This window comes from Pelodiscus sinensis, chromosome 22 (assembly GCF_052426305.1).
Source record: "Pelodiscus sinensis isolate ZL-2025 chromosome 22, ASM5242630v1, whole genome shotgun sequence".
Taxonomy (NCBI): Eukaryota; Metazoa; Chordata; order Testudines; family Trionychidae; genus Pelodiscus; species Pelodiscus sinensis.
The window spans coordinates 16894102-16916310 of NC_143073.1; the positions used below are offsets into that span (position 1 = coordinate 16894102).

Consider the following 22209-nt stretch of genomic DNA (forward strand, 5'->3'; position numbering starts at 1 on the left):
CACAGACCCCCCCCCCCCATAGGACCTACAGACCGTGTCCAAAATGTTCAAAGGGGTTATACCTCCATTCAAAATTTCATAAAAAGGTTATGCCATTAGAGAGTTGTCTGAAGTCAGATCTCCTACCACATAGGTGTACGCAATGTCTTTAGATGACACGTTTTCGCGTTTGTGAATCAGAGGGCAAAGAGGGGAAAAGAAATCCTCACTTCACACTTCTAAAAATAATCCATGACCACACAACTTTGTGTTCTGAAAACCTTCCTGTCCTTAAATCAATCGGGAGCCATACAGCGCAACCTGCTGTCCCCCAAAACAGCATCCACACAGTTCCTGGAATTGGGGCGGGCTAGCTGTTCACCATTTTCACCAGTATCCTTTCAGGATCTATTATCCGTGCTCAGCCAAGCAACTATCCACCACCCACTCCTCTCAAATCTGGTTAGTGACATCCAGAAAGTTGCTATCCTGAACAATTAGTGTTTACCCAGTTTCCCCACACCCACAGCACCAGTCCCGCCTGGCTCCTTGCAGAGTAACCTGCTCCTTATGGGTGTGTTTAGATTACTGAGCTTTTTAAAAAAAACTTCCCATGTCTAGACTGTTGCTGCTTTCTTTCAAAAGTAAGTCAAAAGAAGGCGGCAGTTTTTTCGACTGTGGAAAACCTCCACTGCTTCTCCCAAAGGGAATCCGGCTCCTGCCCCATCCTGTGTCTTTCTTCGCCTTCTGACAGACAACGGACTCCTGCCCTTGGCACCCCCTAAGTCCCATACAGCATGGGTCAACTAGGTGTCCCTCTCCCCTATGGCAATGCCCCCACCCCCCGCATCACCCAGCATAGGGGCCCCTTCTCTCCCACATCGCTCAGTCAGGGGGTCCCTGTGCGCTGCCCCCATCACCACTCCGCATCGCTGGGCCACGGGGTCCCCCTCCTCCGCCCTGGCCCCACCCCGCATCGCTCAGCCATGGTCCCGTCTCCCTTGCCCCCCACGGCCACTTACCTTTCTTCCCAGAGGTCCCGCCGCACCATCCCTACTCCGGGTGCGAGAGGGTGGGCAATCGAGCTGCAAGCCCCCCGCCCCCTCCCCTTAGGCTTCTAGAGCTGCGCATGCCGGCGGACGGGCGGGGGGCTGCAATGACGGGCGGGGGAGGGGGGGCTGCCCCGGCTTTGCACTGGGGGAACAGCAGCGGCCGGCGCCGCCGCGCTGGGCACAGGGCGGTGCACGGGCCCTGGGATGTCGCGAGACTGGAAAGCTGCCGGCCCCTCCCCGGGAGGCCTTAAAGGGGCGAGGCAAGGGTTGGGCCTGGGGCACTGCGGTGCAATGTTTGGGGGCATGCTGGGGGGCAGTGTCCGGGGAGATGCTGGGGGGCAGTGCCTGGGGGATGCTGGGGGGCAGTGGCTGGGGGGCAGTGTCAGGGAGATGCTGGGGGGCAGTGCCTGGGGGATGCTGGTGGGCAGTGTCTGGGGGGATAATGGGGGCAATGTCTGGGGGGCAGTGCCTGGGGGATGCTGGGGGGCTGGGGGCAGTGGCTGGGGGGCAGTGTCTGGGGAGATGCTGGTGGGCAGTGTCTGGGGGGATAATGGGGACAATGTCTGGGGGGCAGTGTCAGGGAGATGCTGGGGGGCAGTGCCTGGGGGATGCTGGGGGGCAGTGTCTGGGGGGATAATGGGGGCAATGTCTGGGGGGCAGTGTCAGGGAGATGCTGGGGGGCAGTGCCTGGGGGATGCTGGGGGGCAGTGTCTGGGGGTATAATGGGGGCAATGTCTGGGGGGCAGTGTCAGGGAGATGCTGGGGGGCAGTGCCTGGGGGATGCTGGTGGGCAGTGTCTGGGGGGCAGTGTCAGGGAGATGCTGGGGGGAAGACCCTGGGGGGATTCTGCAGTGCTGGAGCCCGGAAGGCCCATTGCTGATCCAGGCACAGGTGAACCTGGTAGAGGAAGAAATTTATGGGATCCATTGAAGAGCTGTTGGGCACTGCCTGGTGTGGGGGAGGGAGTGTCACCCTAGCCTGCTGTTAAATTCCAAGCCCAGCCTGTTTCCAGTTCAGTGACCCAGCAAACACTTTGCAGACTAGTCTGTGTGTGCCATACCATCCATTCCCTGTCTTTCCTGCCACAGGAGTCTGTCCCCCAGGTCACCTTTCCGCCACACCCCAAGGCACTGGCAGAGAGGATAGAATCATAGAGCTGGAAGAGACCTTAGAAGACCATCAAATCCAGTCCCCTGCCCAACGCAGGACTAACCCTAATTAAATCATCCCAGACAGGGCTTTGTCAAGTTGAGGATGCAGGCAGACCTGTCATTTGTTTTCTTGAATCGCAGCTTTCATTAAAAAAAGGGTGTGGAACCAGAACAGCAAGAGACTAAGGCCTGGGCTGTCCTAAAACTTTTAAGTCAACCCAGCTGTGCCACGCAGGGAAAAGTCCGCCCCACTGCATGTGACAGAAACAGCAGTGTCTGCGGAGAGCCTAAGCCCATGGCTCTGAAAGGATGTCAACCCAAGTATGACCCAGGTTGCCTGAGTCAGCTGAAAGCCTGCATTCATTACTCTGAAAGGGGAGAGCTGGCCCCTAGCATCAAAATTCACTCATGCCAGCGCCGACACTTGAAACCTCAATGCTATGTTGCTGCTCGTTGGAGCCTCTCAGAAGAGAAGCATCATACAATGGTGGTCTGCCCACACATTTCCCAAAGTGGTGGGGTGAAGGCACACCCCAAAAGGATTAGCTAGTTGAGGGAAGAGGAAGATACATGACAAGGGCCTTACTGGGTCAGACCAAAAGTCCATTTAGCCCCGTAATCCTGTCTTCCAACAGTGGCAAGTGACAGGTGCCCCAGAGGAAAGAACTGAACAGGGAATCATCAAGTGATCCATCCCCTGTTGCCCACTCCCTGGTCCTGGCAAACAGGCTAAGGACACCATCCTTGCCCAGTCTGGCTAATAGCCATTGCTGGACCTAACTTCAATAACTTTATTTAGTTTGTTTTTGGCCTGTTATAGTCTTGGCCTTCACAACATCTTCTGGCAAGAAGTTCCATTGATTGACTGTGTGTTGTGCAAAGAAATACTGCCTTTGGTTTGTTTTAAACCTGCTACCTATTAATTTTATTTGGTGTCCGCTAGTTCTTTTGTTATGGGGCAGGGAGGTCTTTAACAATGAAGGTATCCCAGTTACCAAGCATACAATACAAGTCTTTGTGCCTTTGGGACAGGGGCAGATGAGAGTTTTGTGGGGCCCAGGGCAGCACAATTTTGCGGGGCCCCCCTTTGGAGACAAAATAGAAAAAAAGCGTCAAATGCACAAATTGAAGGCTGTTTTTCATATTAAATGTTAATTGGGTAAATTTGATAGAAACTTAATTTAGTTGGATAATTTTTATTTTAATTATATTGTAATTCATTCTTAAACAAAATTCTGCATTAATAATTAAACATTTTCATGTGTATTTAAGTCTACTATAGCTGTCTAGCTCTTTTGGTAGCACATTCTTCAATTATGTCAGTAAAGTCCATTTCTTTACAGGTCGTTTTCAATCGATATAATCGAAAGACCTACAAAATGCTCCTGGCTCACAGTAGATTCTCTTTGGCTGCCCATGGCTGGTATTTGCCAGGCAACGTTGGGTGTTCCGCAGCTAGGCAGCATTGGGACTTGCGGGGGCTAGGTGGAGTGTGGGTGTTGGGGCTTGGGGGGCCAGGCAGCATTAGGTGTTGGGATTTGGGGGGGCAGGCAGTGTGTGGGTGCTGGGATTTGGGGGGCAGGCAGCATGTGGGTACTCAGGTTGGGGGGCAGGCATGGTGTGGCTACGTGGAGGATGGTGCACAGATGGGCCATATGGAGGACCAGCGGGCAGGGGTGTCTGACTCATCAGACAGGCCAAAATGACCATTTCAGCCTCTCAAACAGCTCCTGGCTGGGCAGGGGCAGCTAGCAACTCCCCCTGCTCCCAGGGACATGGGGGGGGGGGGGCGCTGTCTGTGGAGCTGGATCGCCCTGCACCCACAAGTGGGGGGAGGTGGGGACTGGCGGGAGGAGATGGGGTGTCCCTGGCGGGCGGGTCGCTCTACCCCCAGGCGCAGTGGGAAAGGGGTCTGGATTCCCCCTGAGGGAGAGACCGCGCCACCCCCAGCCTCTCTCTGGGTGGGGCAGGAGGGTGGAGCAGCGGGATACCCGGGCGCCATGGGCAGGCGTCCCCCTTCGCCTCCATGGCAACGAGCCGCCACCGCACGCGCCACTGGCTAAAAGAGCTGCTCATGGACCCGCAGTGAAGGGCAGCGGTGGAGGCAGCTCCAGTAGGTAAGGGCAGCAGCGGCAGATATACGGCAGAGTGAGCTGGGCTGGCATGGGGCCTATAGAAGCGCGGGGCCCGGGGCAGCTGCCCTGCTCACCCTGCCCTATATCCGCCACTGCTTTGGGGAAGATGAGTAAGAAAATCTGTGTGCGTATATAGGAAGCCTCTGTGGAAGTTTCATTGTTTTTTCCATTATTCACATTTTTACTCCCCATCATTCTCCCATCATAAAGATCTAGATAATTTTTTTAGGAGGGTTAGAAAATAAAAAAAATTGATCTTCCGTCATTATCCTTTTAATCGTTTCCCTGGCACTTTCAATCTTCTTGGACAATAAGCCAGCCGAAAATGTTTGTAGCATAGAAAATTACAATGAAACTCAGGAAAGGATTGTAAAGGGCTTGGCGAGATAAGGTGTGAGCTGTTATATTAGAGACAGGCCGCCCTCTGGTGTGTTTCTAATGTACAGCACACCCACTGGGAAAAACAGGGCCCTGTCAAGGATGTTCTAAAAAATGGTGCTTGGTCCTGCCATGAGTACATGGGATTAGATTTGATGACCTCTTGAAGTCCCTTCTGGCTGCATCATGAGTGGGGGGGGGAGGGGGGGGGGAGTTGGCACACAATTGGCTTTCAGCTGTGGGAGTGTTTTAAGGAGAGATTTGAAGGTAGATGCTGAGGTAGCTTTGTCGCTGTTTATTGGGAACGCCTCCCACACAGGAAGGGGAGAAACAAGAAGGAGCTTTTGTCATCTGATTTAGCAGGTCTAGTAAGAACTTACTAAGTTGAACACTGAGGGCACCCCCATCAATCCCAGAACTCCTCACAGTCACGGCTGTGAGGAATAAGTGAAGCCAAAAGGAGAGTTTCTCCCAACGACCTCCCACTATCATGCTGCCCCAAAAAATGGATGCAAGGGCATCCCACCTTTTTCCAGCCCCCCAACGACTCTTCCTGCTTTTCTTCAAGCCACCCTCCAACAGCTTTTCCCAACACCCCAACGACTCTTCCTGCTTTTTTCCCATCCACCCTCCAACAGCTTTTCCCGCCTTTTTTCCATCCCTCCCAACTGTTGTCCCCGCCTCAGACTTGAGCTGCCTGAGGTGAGGAGAAACTACCCCATGGGCACCCGGGGGGAGGGGCCTCACACCCTGTTCCCATGGCTGTATGTAGGGTGTGGGACAGTGCCCCCCAACCTTATACAGCCCCCCAACTTACCCTGCCTTCTTCTGCCCCACATACCACATCCCTCACCAGGGAGAGGGGAAGCCTGACCACCCCTCCCCCAACACATGGGTGCCCTGAGGCATTGGGTGGGTCAGCCGTGGTAAAGCAAGGAGGGGGCATTAATGGGATGAGAGTGCTGAAGGGGGAGGTACCAATGGGGCAAGGGTGCCGAGGAGGGAGGTATCAATGAGGTGAGGGTGCCGAAGAGGGAGGTTTCAAGGGGGTGAAGGTGCTGAGGAGGGAGGTACGGATGGGGCAAGGATGGCATGGAGGGGGTACCAATGAGGCGAGTATACCATAGAAGGAGAACTGATGGGGTGAGGGTTTTGTGGAGGGGATACAAATGAGATGGGAGAGCAGCCAGATACAGGCTTTCGGGTGGCACTTGGCTGGTGGGGGGCAGTACATCAGGGCATAGGAAGGGATGCATTACAGGCAGGAATGTGGATGGGTAAATTGGAGGTGTGCCCTTGCACAGTTCTAGTACCCACTGGGATGTGTCAGTTAGAGGGCAGCAGAGTGGTACCCGGCAGGCGCTGCCAGCCCTGAGTGATGTGTCACCACACAGCAGTGATCTGTCCCATGCAGGATTGAGGAGGACTGAGGAGATAAAAGGAAACCCTGCAACTCTCCCAGCAGTGGCCAAGCATGGAGGAGACCCACACATCCCTCATCCCATTCGCAAAGTACGTTCACTGAAGGCTCCAAAGTGGGATCCGTTCACAGGGATCTTTTGGTAACAATCCATTGGAGGGGGGGGCTGAGCTTTCAGCTATATTGGTGTGTTTTGGGGAATCTGGGGCCATATAGATAGAATGAGCATATGGGGTAAGACAAAGAAAAGGACAGAAAGAGAGATAGGTGTGTGGGGATAGATAGATAATATGGAGATAGACAGATAAATGGAGTTTACAGGGTTGGATGATAGATAATATGTGAGATGAATGGCTATATATGCCGCTGGAGAGCTTCCACATGGGTGGAAGGAATGACTAGATGGATCAATTGATAGATGTATTTGGGGATGGAAGGATAGACTGGTAAACATGTGTGGGGATTGATGGTGTGGATCCACCTGTCTGTCTCTCTGTGTTCTGTATGTCTGGTGATCTGGACAAATCTGTGCCTATCTATCTAATATCTGGACAGCCGAAGATGAAGTTGGTGTTTTTTAAAATGTTTTTTCTGTTCCTATAAAATTGGGACATCTGCTCACCCTGCTTCCAGTCTTTTACTGAAGCTGAAGTGATGTAAACTCTCTTCTGAGCTAAAACTAAGGTCCACACGCCTCGTTAACAAACTTACATATCAAACTAATGTTTGATTAGCATGACATGAAATGGCAGCATGCTGAAATGCTCATGTTATATGTGGAAAGACTGGGAGCTTTCAAATCTCATTCTTCCCCCTATGTTTCATTAATCAAAAATTATATTGTAATGTGCTGAATATAAGAACATAAGAACGGTCATGTTGGGTCAGACCAGAGGTCCATCTAGCCCAGGATCCTGTCTTCTGACAGTGGGCAATGCCAGGTGCATCAGAGGGAATTAACAGAACAGGGAATCATCAAGTGATCTATCCCTTGATGCTCATTCCCAGCTTCTGACAAACAGGCAAAGGACATGCCCAGTATGGTTTTCGATCCTTCCCATCTTGGCTGATAGCATGGACCTATCCTCCATTAATTTATCTAGTGCTTCTTTGAACCTTGTTATAATCTTGGCCTTCACAACATCCTCTGGTTGGGAGTTCCACAGGTTAACTCTGAATTTTGTGTGAAGATATACTGCCTTTGGTTTGTTTTATACTTACTGCCTGTTAATTTTGTTTGCTTACCTCTAGTCCTTGTGTTATAGGAAGAATTAATTAACACTTCCTCATTTATTTTCTCCACAGCAGTCACAATCTTGCAGCACTTTATCATATCCCCTTTTTGTCATCTCTTTTTATCTCTTTTCTGAGCTGAAAAGTCCCAATCTTATTAATTTCTCTTCATATGGCAGCTGTTTCAGACTCCCCCAAATTCTTATTGCTGTTTTCTGAATCTTTTCCAATTCCTGTATAAATTGTCGAGTCCCCAGTTTTAGCTCCAAAATTTGCATGGTAGGTGCTTGGACCTAACTTGTATCAGTGAACACTTGGTGTCACGTCCCACTGGGTCCCTCCTGAAACCTGACTCTTTCTCCAGCTCCATTCCTCATCCTACAGCCAGGGGGATTGTTTTCCCTCCATCTCCCTCCAGCGGTGGAAAAACACTACTCATGAATAAGCAGCAATAGGAGACGCTAATGTCAAGTACATGGACTTCATTTATCTGCTCACAGAACAGTGGGAGCTCCCAGCATAACTAGCGTTTAAAGAAATGTAACTGGATGACCAAAGGCACGGATCACTGTTGCCACCCAGCGCTGGATAAAGACTCTTTTTGTTTAATGTTTTAGTATTATTAAATTTAATGATCCCCTAAATAATACACTCCACCAGGAAGAGAAGACAGTGTTACAAGGATATTATCATCTTGGCTTCATGCCACAGGTGAGGATGGGTAATATTGAAATTCTGTTTAGCTACCAGTCTAAATTTCTTCCTTTACTTGGCTTCATAACCTGCATGTTTGCTGTTTGCTTTCATTCAGCCATAGAAGGTTCATAGGCAAAAAGGCCAGAAGTGAGGGACTATTTGACAATCTTCCATCATATGTCTACGCTTGTACTTGATTGACAAAACTATTGCCGTTCATGAGTGCTTAAATCCCTTTCCTCACCCCCATGAACTACAACGCTTTGTTGTGACAAGTGAGAGTGTGAACACTACTTTGTCGTACAGAGTGGAAGTATTTTGTCCGTAAAAGTGTGGATAAGCAGCATTCACACATGCTGACTTTTAGTGACACAACACAGCCTTTTCACAAGAGGCTGCATCGTGTAGACATAGCCCTAGTCTGACCCTTTATATAACATAAATGCACAGAATTCAACCCCATTCTCTTTGTCTTGAGCCCAGTAACTTGTGTGGAACTAGGGAGTTTCTTTTAATGGTTAATCATTCTGTCTGTGAAAAAAATTGTGCCTTGGTTTCTAATTTTAATTAATCTGGATTTAACTCCCAAGCCAGGTTCACATTAGAAAACTTTTGCTGGCATATACTTCAGAGTTATGAACGCCAAAGTTACAAATTCATACGTCAATTACACACTTCATTTCTAGAGCCCTGCATGGATACAAAATTTGTATCCATAGCTACATCTGCAAAAATGAATTGCAGATATCATAGAATCATTGAATACTAGAACTGGAAGGAACCTTGAGAGGTCATCAAGTGCAGTCCCCCTGCCCTCACAGCAGGACCAAGCACCGTCTAGATCAGTGGTGTGCAACCTGTGGGTCGCAACCCCCCCAGGGGGTCGCGGATGTCTTCCTGGGGGGCCGCCAATGGCTGGGGCCCAGTCTCTGGCCAGTCGAATCTAAGCGCTGTGCCACACTGTGGGGCCGCCAATGGCTGGGCCCAGCCCCTGGCCGCCCAGATCTAAGTGCTGTGCTGCCCTGCTCAAATTATCTTGGGGGTCACAACACAAGTATATGGGGGTCGCAGTTGAAAAAAGGTTATGCACCACTCGTCTAGATCATCCCTGATTCAACCTGCTCTTAAGTATCTCCAATGTTGGAGATTTCACAACCTCCCTACGCAATTTAGTGCAGAGTTTAACCACCATATCTGCATTGACATCCACTGAAGAGGATACCCACAGCTATAAAGTGGATAGCCAGAAATTTGCAGGGTTTTAGATACAAAATTTGAATACACAGCTGCAAAAATGAACTGCAGATAGCCACATTCACAGATGTGGATACGCACGGACATAAAGCGGATATCTACAGATTTGCAGGGCTCTGCTCATTGGAATAAGAAAGACACAATCTTGCAGCAGCATAGTTATTTAAAAATGCAAATACAATGTTAAATATCAACTGCTAAAAGTATCAAGAGGATAAGAATAACACATTTTTCATCTGCATCGTAAAGTTTCAAAGCTGTATTAAGTCAATGTTCAGTTGTAAATTTTTGAAAGAACAACCATCATGTTTGTTCAGAGTTACGAACCTTTCAGAGTTATGAACAGCCTCTAGTCCCAAAGTATTTGTAACTCTGCAGTTCTACTGTGCTGTAGATTCGGAGTGTGATTTTTTAATATGTTGTCTACACTGGCAAGAAATTCTTTTTGCTGGTATCGCTTATTTCATAAAGGAAATTGGTAGAACATATACTGGCAAAAGAAATTTTTGCCAGCATAAGAGGCATGTATACTAGGTAAATTTGCCATTGGCAAATCTTTTCCAGTGTAGATTAGACTCCCAGCTGTTGCTTGTTGCAATGCCTTTCTCCACTGGATTACAGAATTTATATTTAGAGGGATAGCTGCACTACTCTGTGCAGCAAACACAACAAAAGAGTCTAATACTTTAAAAACTAACACATATATTAGGGCATAAACTTTTGTGGGGGCGCATCTGACGAAGTGAGTGGAAGCCCATGAAAACTTATGCTCCAATAAATGTGTTTGCCTTTAAAGTTCCACAGGACTCCTTGTATCAGCATTTAAGAATTTCAAAGCATTTTACAAGCATTAGCTAATTAATCTGCATCTCTACACTGTGAGGAAGGTTTTCTCACCCTGTTTTGCAGGGGGAGGAAATCGAGGCATGGTTACCTTCACGTTTTAAGACATCTCACAAAGCTAGGTGACTGGGCAACAAAATCACAGACGAAATTTAATGTTGATAAATGCTAAATAACGCACATTGAAAAATATAATCCCAACTATACATATAATATGATAGGGACTATATTAGCTGTTACCACTCAAGAAAGAGATCTTGGAGTCTCTGTGAATAGTTCTCTGAAAACATCCACTCAATGTGCAGCGGGGGTCAAAAAAGCGAAGAGCATGCTAGGAATCATTAAGAAAAGGATAAGAGAATAAGACAGAAAATATTTTAATGCCTCTGTATAAATCCCCCTGTGGGAGTTCGGGGGTGCGATCACCCCCTCTCGGCCCGAGAAGGGGGTTCGGTGAACCCTCTTGTCCCCTCTTGGTTCCACATCAACTCTCGGGTCCCCGCTATGGGGCCCCTGATAATGGGTGCGATCACCCCCTCCCGGGAGGAAGGGGGGGTCAGCGAACCCTGCAATAGTTACCCGTCTCTGCGGGGTGGGGCGAAAGGCCCCCGGTTTGGAATTTCCCCTTGCGGGGTTGTGCCTTGTGTCTTCCCTTCGTCAAGGTCTTGGGGAGAGGGATGCTCCCTTCAGGGAGGGAGGGGGACCCGGTCCCACCCTCTCTCCGGGTCCCAGCCCGGGGCCCTAAGTGGCGGGGCGTGTTAATGCCCCGGCACGGTGGACAAGGGGGTCATTCCCTCCGCAACTCGTCCACCCATGGTCGCCAGAAGCGCCCCGCCCCGGGCTCCTTCCTCCCTCCGAGTGGCTCCTGCCGATCGTGCCCGGCGTCCCTGAACCTACCCTGGTTCGGCGTCCTGCGGTGTCCCGCTCCCGGGTGCGGCCTCCGGGGAGAGCTCTCGGGTCCCGATCCGCCTCTGGTTGTCCCACTCCCTCCGGGTACGGCGTGGCGGGGTTCGCCCCCCGTCTGCCGAGGGGCTGAGCGACCGCCAAGGGCAGTGGCTGTCTCGGAGGCCTCGGGACCAGCGCCGGGCCGACAGCTGTGGGATGTGGCGCTCGGGCTCCGTCCTGCTGCCGGGGCTGCTCCCCTGCCACCGCGAGGAGCCTGCGCCCTGCCCCGCCGGCGGTGGGCCCTTTTGAATGGGCCCACCGCGCCGACCGCTACCCGGGGCCCCGCCCCTTCCGGGCACATCCCAGCGCGCAGCCCGGCCAACCAGCCGCGTTGCTCCGCCCCGCCCCCGCCATCCGGGGCCGCGGGGAACGGGCTGTGTTCCTGCAGCCGGCGCAGGCGTGGGGGTAGTGCCCCCGGCCGCCGCCGCCTCCGGCTTGCGCTGGGGGAATGCTGGGGGGCCCGATCCTGGCCGTCAGCCCCCTGCCGGCGGGGGCTCCGGCCGCCCCGCCCCCCGACCAGTGACAGCCCGTCACACCCCCATTTACACCCACATCTTGAATACTGCGTATAGATGTAGTTGCCTCATCACAAAAAAGATAGCTTGACATTGGAAAAACTTCAGAAAACGGCAACAAAAATTACTAAGGAAATGGAATGGCTGCCACATGAGGAGAAATTAATAAAATTGTAACCAGTTTGGAAAAGAAACGACTATGGGGGGATATGATAGAGATCTATAAAATCATGATTGCTGTGGAAAAAGTGAATAAAGAAGAGTTATTTACTATTTCCCATAATATGAGAACTGGAGGTCACCAAATGAACTTAATAGGTAGCAGATTTAAAACAAACAAAAGAAAGTACTTTTTCACACAATGCACAGTCAACCTGTGGAACTCCTTGCCAGAGGTTGTTGTGAAGGCCAAGACCATAACAGGGTTCAAAAAAGAGTTAGATGAATTAATGGAGGATAGGTCCATCAATGGCTATTAACCAGGCTATGGGGATGGTGTCTCTAGACTCTGTTTGTCAGAAGTTGGGAATGCACCACAGGGGATGGATCACTTAATGATTCCCTGTTCTGTTCATTCCCTCTGGGGCACCTGGCATTGGCCACCACTGGAAGACAGCGTTCTGTGCTAGATGAACTTGTAGTCTGACCCAGGCTATGCTTAGACTGCAGGCTTCTTTTGTAAGAAGCTTTTCCAGAAGAGAACTTCTGAAAAAACTTCTTCTGAAAGAGAGCATCCATGCTGAATGGATGCTATCTCACATATAAGCTGTGATTAGTATGGACAGAGTGGCCACCAGGACACCTGTGCTTTTTCCTCTTTCCTCTTCTTTTGAAAGAACTCCCTCTTCCCCGTCCACACATGCTTTTTTCCAAAAGAGCTCTTTTGGAAAAGGAGTTCTTCCTTGGAGAAAGAGGTTTACCGATGTCAGAAAAACCCCTCTGTTCTTTTGATGTTTTTTCCGAAAGAACGCGATTGCAGTGTGGACGTAAGTGAAGTTTTTTCGGAAAAACGTCCGCTTTTCTGAAAAAACTCTGTAATGTAGACATAGCCACAAACTAGCCATTCTTATGTTCTTATGATTTGACTGTGTTATTCTGTGTTGTCTTCTTTCCAGTTGTTTTAATTAGGCATGTGCACTTAGCCTTGCTGCTCTGATGGGAAAGAACCTGGGTAGTTAATCACAACCATTATTATCAGCTCACTTATTTGCTTTCTGTCCCAAAGTTGTACTTAGCTGTTGGAAAAGAAAAACCAATTTCAGGGCAAGTCTGGTCTGGTTGCCCCTTTTTAAGTGTCTAATTTGGCATGGGGGCTGTGGGATGGTTGTGCTTATGGTAACTGATGAAGACAAGCAGTCAACCAAAGAGGTTGAAATGGAATGAGGTTAATTTTCTCACAGTGCAGAAGAAGAAGAGACTCGTGTTGCATGAGCGAGAGAAGGGAACAAAAGTAATCTGCATCCAACCCTCTCTCCACTGAGTTTCGACATCTCAAAACCTTTCTGTGAGGGTTTTGGGGTGCGATCACCCCCTCCCAGTCCGAGAGGGGGGGTCTGCGGACCCCTTTTGTTCTCCTTTTGTCTGGTGTCGTTCCCAGATCCCCGATAGGGGGCCCGGGCCCCTTGGGTGCGATCACCCCTCCCGGCTGGATGGGGGGGGTCAGCGAACCTTGGCAGTGAGTACCCGCCGAGCGGGGTGGGGCCGAAGCCCCCGGCTTTAAGTCCTCCCCAGTCCGGGGTTCTAGGTTGGTCCCTTTCATCTAGTGTGGCTGTTGGGTGCGGGACGCTCCCCGTGTGGAGGGAGGGGGACCCGGTCCCGCCCTCTCTCCAGGTCCCAGCCTGGGGCCCTGAGCGCCGGGGCCACTAGCGCCCCGGCACGGTGGACGGGGGGCGGGGTGAGGATTCTCCCTCCTTTGGCTCGTCCCCCCACGGTTGCCAGAAGCGCCCTGCCCCGGGCTCCTTCCTCCCTCCCGTTGAGTCTGCCGGCTGATCCCCGTCGCCCCGGCGCCTACCTTGACTCGGCGGTCCGCGGCGTCCGACGTTCCGGCGGAGTCTCGGGAGCGAGTTCTCCGGCCCCGGCGCGCTCCTGGCCGTCCCGGTCCCTCCTGGCTCGGCGCGGGAGGGGTCCGCCCGCCGTCCGGCGAGGGGCTGAGCGCTCGCCAGGGGCAGTGGCTGTCCCAGAGGCCCCGGGACCAGCGCTGGGCCGGTAGCCGGGCTGTGTGGCGCTCACGCCCTGCTTCTCCGGTGGCGGGCACTTTTAAACGGGCCCGCCGCGCCGGCCGCCGCCCGGGGCCCCGCCCCTTCCAGGCACGTCCCGGCCGTTGGCCCTGGCGAGTGGCCGTGCGCCCTGGCCCCGCCTTCCCCGAGTGAGCCGGCGGGGGGCAAGCCGCCCGTCAGCTGCCGGCGCAGGCGCGGGGGGAGCGCCCCCGCCTGCCGCCCCTGGCGGCTGGGGTTGCGGGGTTGCTGGGGGGCCTGGGGCTGGAGCTGGCCGGCAGATCCCCGCCAGCGGGGACTCCGCTCGCCCCGCCCCCGGGAAAGTGACGGCCGGCGGGGGCTCCGCTCACCCCGCCCCTGGGCAGGGGACGGCCCGTCACACTTTCCCAAAAGTTTTCCCAGTTCTTAACAAATCTAAACCCCTCCTCCCTACACTATTGATCTCATAAAGTGAGTCCCTGCAGTTCTGCCTGTCAACCTGGCCCTGCATGTGGAAGTGGAAGCATTTCAGAGAATGCTACCACTGAGATCCTGAATTTCAATTTTTTACCTAGAAGCCTAAATTTGGCCTCCAGAACCCCTTTCCTATCCTTCTGTATGCCATTGGTACCTACATGTACTACGAGCACTTGGCTCTTCCCCAGTACTACATAAAAGTCTATTCAGATATCTTGAGAGATCTGCAATCCTCACACCATGACAGCAAGTGATTCTTCTGGCCATTACAAATCCAGCTGTCTGTTTCTGATGATTGAATCCCTCATTACTAAATCCTGTATCTTCCTAATAATTGGAGTTCCCTTCCCAGAAAGGTATTTACAGTGTGAGAGGATACCACAACATCATCTGGAAAGAGGGCCCCAACTCTGGAATCATCATTTCCCTTTGCTCCAGTTGGATAGTCTCCTTCCCTGTGACTTTCACCTTCCTCAACAACAAAGGATGTCTGACTGGAGGTGGGACAATTCTACTGTGTCATGAAAAATCTCATCGGTGTTCCTCTCTGTCTCCCTGAGCCTCTCCAATTCAGCCACCCTGGTCTCCCTGAGGGCTAGGAGCTCCTTGCACCAACTGCACACACATGCCATCTGCCCAGGGGCACGTAATCATACATTCTACATTGAGCATAGTAAACTGGATAGTCCCATTCTGTTGATGGGCTTCTGCCTGTATTCTCTTTTTATTCCTCATCCTTTCTTGATCTTTTTTAAATCAGGAGGTTTTGGTTTTAGTTTTAAAAGGTTTAAAGAATGTTAACTGTATCTAGCACCCTCGGACTTTGCTTCCACAGACCCTAGCAAAACTCCCATTAGCCCATTTTTTTGTTTCTTTTCTTTTGACTGGAGAACCTGACAATGCTTTTGGGGTCATCGAATGATCCGTAATTACCCTGCCTTGGTTTATAAACAAACTTCCTGCTGCAAAGGCCCTGCTGCTCCCAGCTTCTGAGTTCATCACAGTTACACTCCGGCTGTGTTGCAATTAACATTGCTGGATCTGAATTCATCTGTGTGGCCGTTAAAGTTTCTGGAGCTGAAATGCTCCCCCTCCCTGCTCCTTCATTTGGCCCTGAATATTCATGGCCTCTATGGGAGTAGCAGCTGGTGGATTAGAGCAGGGGGACTGGGAGACAGGACTCTCAGGTTCTCTCCCTGGCTCTGGGAAGGGAGTGGAGACTATGGGGTTACAGCGGGAAAGGCTAGGTGCTAGGACTCCTGGGTTCTGCCCCCAGTTCTGGGAAGGGAGTGATGTTTAACCAAGAGGGGAGGCTCTTGCTACATGATACTGGGGAAAATCACTTCACTTCTCTCTTCTCTGTGTATAAATAAATAATACTGATTCTCAAGTACATAGAAACTTTGGTTCACCAAAGTCCTTAAGCAGACAACACAGCTACCTCTCTGAAACTTAAGCAGCTATGTTTCAGGGAGGGATAGTTCAGTGGTTTGAGGTTAGGCTGCTTAAACCCAGGGTTGTGAGTTCAATCCTTGTGGAGGCCATTTGGGGCAAAAACTTGCCAGGGTTGGTACTTGGTCCTGCTGTGAAGGTAGGGGACTGGACTCAATGACCTTGCAAGGTCCCTTCCAGTTCTAGGAGATAGACAATCTCCATTAATTTATTTATCCACCTAATCTCTGTAGATGGACAGCTAGGTCTGGATGGATGTGCATGGAGGAGGCTAGATGGATGGGTTTGCACAGGATGGATGAATGTGTATGGGTAGGAACAGAGCAACAAATATAAGTGGGGATGGATGGATCTATCAATCAAATCAGGGCCATGTTGAGTAACATTGGCAAGCAACTATTTTGCATTTCTTTAAATATATTAAGTTTATCTTGAGAGTTTTTCCTTTAAAACATACTCCCAGTTTTCTCCCCCTGTTCACTTCTATTTATTACTTCCCGCTTGCATGCTTGCTTACAGGCAGTCCAGGATGGTACGTCGATATAACCCAAGAGCTGGTACCATGGGGCTTCCCACCCATCATCAAGGCATGTGCTACCACAGCGATGAATTTTGGAGCCAGCTTAGCCAGTGGCCAGGGTAGGGAATGATGTACTTCCTACGCCTTGTCTTTCTTCTCTGCCTGATTATATTATGGTGATAGCTCGAATGCAAGCATATTCGACCCTGTTAGATAATCCTTTCATGCATGTGCCTCGCTATGGTACGGCAGCACACGGGCGGATTCTAACAATAGCTTCTCTGCTGAACGGTTGTGGGACTGGCTTTTTAAACTCCATTGATTACAACCCAGCTCTGTGAAATGGAAATGCTTTGGGCTTAATTGGCCTGGCTAGTTTAATAAACACCATCTATTCCCTGAACTGGCAAGTGGCTCTATGCCAGTGGTCTCCAACCTTTTTGAGCACAAGATCACTATTTGAATTTAAGTGCAATCCAAGATCTACCTCAATCCCAAATACTCTTGCCCCACCTCCTTCCTGCCCCTTTTCTGAGGCCCCGCCCCTGCTCACTCCCTCCTCCCTCCCCCACCCTTTATCCCTTTCACCAGGCAGGGGCAGTGGGTTGGGGTGCAGGCTTTGGTCTTGGATTAAGGGACTTGGAGTGTGAGAAGGGCTCTGAGCTGAGCTTGGGGCAGGCAGTTGGGGTGTCATGGGGGTTCTAGATGCCAGAGGGTGTTTGGATGCAGGGGTTCTCAGGGTGCAGGAGGGGGTTCATAACTGGGGTGGGGTTTCAGGATGTGGGCTCTGACTGGGCACTGCTTACCTTAGGTGGCTCTTGGGTGATGGTGCAGTGGAGCTAAGGCAGGCTTACCCCTGTCCTGGCCCTGCACCACTCCCAAAAGCAGCCAGCAAACTCCATCCCAAGTCCTGTTGTGCCCCCTCTCTGCCCTGTGGATATAGGATACAGGGTGGGAGAAGGAGGCACCCTGACATCAGCACCCCTCTTCTGACTCCCCTGCCCTGCACAGCAATCAGAAGGCTCCTGAGGGGACAGCTCCAAGGCAAAAGGCAGGAGATGTACAGCGGTCAGGGGGGCGGGAGGGGGGAGCTGCTGAAGTGCTGGAACTTGATAGCCTTTTGGGCAAACCAGTCAGGATCACCTGTCAGAGGCACCAAGATCTACCGGTAGATCCCAATCGACTGGTTGGTGACCACTGCTCTATGCTATAGAAAGAAATTTGAGGCACCAACACTCCATGTTCCCTGAAATCCCATTATTTACACAGATGTTACAGATAATTTCAAGGGGTAACCTCTGAGCTTGGGACCCTAGTGTAGCTGTCCCACCTTCCCTCTCTCCCATTAGTTTAGCTCAACCGATGCCATGGCAAGTTGCTGCCACACTCTGTGCCCAGTTTCCCCTCCCGACCTTTGTCTCTGTTTCCCAGATTGAAATCTTTCTGGGTCAGGGACTGCTTCTGGCTACATGTCAGCAGAGTGTGGACCTAACTTCAGTTGGGGTGTTTCATTGTTATTTTATTAGAAACAATGACATGTAAGAACGTGATTGTATTATTGTTATCTGTATTACTGTAGTGTCTATTAGCCTCAGCCATAGACTGGTATGCTGGATGCTGTACAAATAGAGAAGAAAAAGACAATCTCTGCTCCAAGCAGCTTACAATCTCTATGTCTCTTTATTATTGTTCCCTTTATACCATATATATTCATGCTTCTCCCATTCGTTCTCAGGTTAGGTGTCATTAGCATAATGGATTAGGCATTATGCAAATTCAATGCAAATTAGACACCAGTGGTGTGTCATTGGTTTTGCAACATTTGGACACTGCTGAGTTATACAGATGATGGAATTAATCACAGTGGGTGTTTGAAAAGCATCTGCCAAGATTTGAGCTGCCGCTTTTATCCAAACCCTTCGGTTATTTCTCCAGCATGTGCTGCTGGCTAATGAATGTATTTTCTCTCCAAGTTACTAACGAACATCTTTAGGAATCATGAAGTCGCAGCTGAAGCTGCATTTATTTATCTTTCAGCCCGCATTGGATGAAGGAATACAGGGAAGCAACACCCCCGCTGGTATGTTTCCATATAGGCACAAGGGTTTTTTAATTATTTGCTCAACTCCAGTGGAACTAATATAGCGTGTAAAAATAGGCACATGCAAATAGAATTCATCTGGATTGGTGAGGTTTTTGCAAACCTAATTTGCTCACAGCTCCATAGGTTCCAAACCCTTCTGAGTGCAGTCATGACATGAAAAATGGGAAACTGATTCCTTACCCGATCAAAGGGCTTCTTATACACTGCTGTATGGGGGGGCCACACAGACCCTGACCAAGATTGTGACTCCATTGTCCTGGGTGCTGTGCAGTCTAGATCCAAACTGGGCCAGATTTTGATTGCATTTACACTGTGTAAGTCCAGAGCAACCCCTCTGACTTCAGTGGTGTCCCTCCAGATTTATATCAATGCAACTGAGAGCAAATTTGACTTCAAGCCTTCACCGGAGTCATTCCAGATACCAGTTTGGTCCTCACTGTGTGAATTTCAGAGGAGTACCTCCAGATTTACATCCATGGAACTGGGCTCTACATTGAGCTCGTATTCTCAAAGAGTTGTGGGAGGGAGGGCTCACACAGGAGCATCAGCTCCCTGGATAAAAATATTTTACCTCTTTTCCTGTTTATTGCTACCAGGACTATGAGAGTAGCTGTTCTAAATTGTCATGGCTAGTGAAAAAGCTATTTCCCACCTCACCTCCCCGATTCCCTTCTCTTTAAAAATATTACTCATGTTATTTTGCCTGCCAATTACTGCCCTTCTGAGGCTCCCTGAGTGTGCATGGAATTTATCTCCAGCAGGCACATGACAAATACCTTGTGTACCTGCATAGTCATCAGTCCCTTGAGTATCAAAGTAGAAGCTAACGGTGATCTGAGCAACAGATGTTCACTCAGGCCCCAAATTTCTCTCCTCTCTTTGCTATGGTCTCTCTCTCTCCTCCCCCAAGACATTCCTGACACAAACCATCTCCCCCACAGTCCCTCTCACCCACTCATCAGTTGGTGTAGTAATGGCGTTAGCCCCCACGATTAATGATTTGAAGTTATGCATATGGTAATTGCTTTCCATAATTTGTGTGGGCAATGATTCCGCCATCTACCTCCCCCCTTCCTTCTGAAAAATGTTCACTTTGTAATGCTGAGCCCCGCAAAGGATGGCTTCATGGATCTCCAGGGGAGGGTGTGTGCGCAGCAGGGGGTAGTAGGGATTGGCAGAGAAAGTACAGTAGAAAAGAGTATTTAGCATTTAAACTTTTGAAATTTGTTGAGAGTCATGTCTGAAATGTGCATATGTATGCTCCAGCCACAGAGATACATTTTTATTTGAAATACAGTACCAACTATGGACCCCAACTGAGATCGGGCTTCCCATTGTACACAGCTGTGTGAGATCAGGGCCCTGTTGTATTTGCTCCCTAGGAATTAGTTTCTGCCTCAAAAAGTGGACAGTCTAAATGCCAGCCTAAGTGACCAAAAATCCTCAGTGTCTCCAAAGATGGCCTGTGAACGTGATTTCCACAAGTTTTTAAAAATGTGGGAAGAGTCAGTGTTATTTGGTTGCTAATATCATTAGGGACCTACAAAAGGAGATCTGAGACAAGCTGCTAAATTTCTTAAAAGGACACTGTGTTAATTAATTTTAACTCATAAACTAATTAACAGGTTTGCCTGAAAATGTTTAACCACCTCATTGCATGCCCAAAGAACAAGAGCTGGAATTTTAGGAAGGATGAATTGTATTTTGCAGAAATCATAAGACAGTTACAAGTCTCAGAGAGTTAGCTATATTAGTCTGCATCTGCAAAAACAATGAGGAGTCCCTGTGACACCTTAATAGATCTATTTGGGCATAAGCTTGTGTGGGGCCACAAAAACTTATGCCCAAATAAATCTGTTCGTCTTTAAGGTGCCACAAGACTCCTTGGGTTTTTTTTTAATAAAAAGGTTGGGCCCAGCTTTAAGTGCAAAACTCACCTTAATTTTGGCTATGAAGCCTTGACTGGTGTCTCCGTGACACAAAAGATAAGACACAGAGGTGGGAGTGGAAACAGGCACAAAGACAGAAAGCGAGTTAATCCAGGTCAGCGGCTGACCTGGGAAATCAGAGGCTTCCTGACAAAGTTTGAAGCCAGAATAACTCATTAGATGAACTAGTCTGACCTCTTGTGCAATGCAGGTCATGGGATCTCAAGCCCCAGACATCTAGATGTTTGAGTAAAAGGCAGCCGGCCTTGACGTAAAGATTGAATCTGCTATCTCCCTTGATAAATTGATCCCTTGGTGAATACTGCTCCTTGCTAAAAATTGGTCTCTTATTTCTAGTTTGAATTTGTAGACCCCTGAGCAGACACAAAATATATATCCGCATATGCATCCATAAAAATGATCCATGGATATCTGCATCCACATCTGCAAATGTGGATACCCATGGATATAAAGCGGATATCTGCAAATTTGCAGGGTTCTAGATACAAAATTTATGTCCACATGTATATCTGCAAAAATGAGCCTCAGATACCTGAATTCACATCCATGGATTTGCAGGGCTCTAGGAATTTATCTAGCCTCAGATTCCAGACAGTGGATCTCCATCTGCTTTTTGCTGCCAGGTGAAATAACCCTATGAAAAATCTTCTCACAAAGGAGGTATTGATAGACCGAGATCAAATCACCTCTTCTTGGATAAAATCAATTGAGTTTCTTTAATCTCTCGACTGTCCAACTCTTATGTCATTTTCACAGCTCTTTTCTGAACCCTTTCCAATGTGTCAACACATCCCAACTGGATGCTGTATCCCAGCAAGGTAGACATGGGTGACCTCCCTACTTCTGTTGGATAGTCCCCAGCTAGCACAGCCCCTCTCACTCCAAAGCCTGGCGTTGTACCAGATTACAAGTCCCTGAGATGTTTTCAGAGAATGGTTAAATATACCGCCTACCTGCAAAGCAGTGAGGAGGTACCAGTAAATCTCTCTCTCAAAAAAATTAAAAATGCAAGCTGTGTTTTTCTCCCCCCTGCCACTGACTAGCTCTTTAGATTAATTATCTTTGTAGGGCACCGAGTGCATCTCTGAATGTTGTTGTTGTTCCCCATTTAGCACTGCTACTCCTGTTAATGAGGAAAGCTCTTGGCTTTGGGGAGTTGATTTTTAGCTCATTAGCAGTTAGATGGAGGGTGTAGCGGGTGGTAAGAGCAATTTGCAACTGGCATGCTTATTAGAAGAGGCCAGAAATCTTGGTGGGAGTCAGGGGCCAAGGCAAAGCAAGAGGAACATGAGCAGCCTGATTTGGGGAGGGAGGAGGTAAGGATGGGGTGGTGGGACAGAAGTATATTCCTGTGTACTGGACTTACATTCTGGTACCATTTGGGGCTCTGGTGGTGGGCCCCATACCAGCAAATTCTTGGCCAGCAGCCCTTTCTTGGTGTACAGCTAAGAGCACATCTGCTGATCTGAGCCGGGACAGTTTGTTTTCATGAAACTGTGGTGGATTGAAAACTGTAAAAAAACTGACAATGTAAATCCTTAGGGGTGCCTGGCCAGGGGTGTCTATAAGGCAGCATGCAATCTGTGTCCTGAGTAATCATCCTGCCGAGGTGGCCAAGTGAGCTGCTGACTCAGGAAGCAGTCTGCTTTCTCTCTTTGTTTTCGACTCAGATGTGAATACCCCTGAGCAACACAGTTATACCAATAGAAGTCTGTAGTGTAGACCAGACTTTACAGCCATTCAAGAAACACACCAGTGCCATTTGTGCAACACTGATTGAATACCCCCATCAGATAGCTCCTGCATGTGCCTCTGTGCCCCTCTTCGAAAGTCTGCAGAACACTGCAAGCTTAAACACTGCTCCTGACTGGCTAAGAAATGCAAGTGTCATTATTTTTGTCACACTGCCTCCCA

General features: G+C 49.6%; 2 protein-coding genes across 3 annotated transcripts in view; one reads left to right on the forward strand and one right to left on the reverse strand.

Annotated features, from left to right (window-relative positions):
• KIF1C (kinesin family member 1C) overlaps window positions 1-1214 on the reverse strand; it is a 63474-nt gene extending 62260 nt beyond the window's left edge. The window contains exon 1 of the mRNA XM_075908442.2: window positions 1002-1214. The gene's annotated coding sequence lies outside the window, so the exon portion shown is untranslated. The remainder of the gene's footprint in view (window positions 1-1001) is intronic.
• Window positions 1215-5888: 4674 nt separating this feature from the next.
• The window catches only part of INCA1 (inhibitor of CDK, cyclin A1 interacting protein 1), a 28843-nt gene continuing 12522 nt past the window's right edge, over window positions 5889-22209 (forward strand). For both annotated transcript variants that reach the window (XM_075907847.2, XM_075907848.2), the window contains exons 1-3: window positions 5889-6207; window positions 16242-16361; window positions 18280-18322. In XM_075907847.2, coding sequence (XP_075763962.1) covers window positions 6170-6207; window positions 16242-16361; window positions 18280-18322 — 201 coding nt within the window. In that variant the 5' untranslated portion in view covers window positions 5889-6169. The remainder of the gene's footprint in view (window positions 6208-16241; window positions 16362-18279; window positions 18323-22209) is intronic.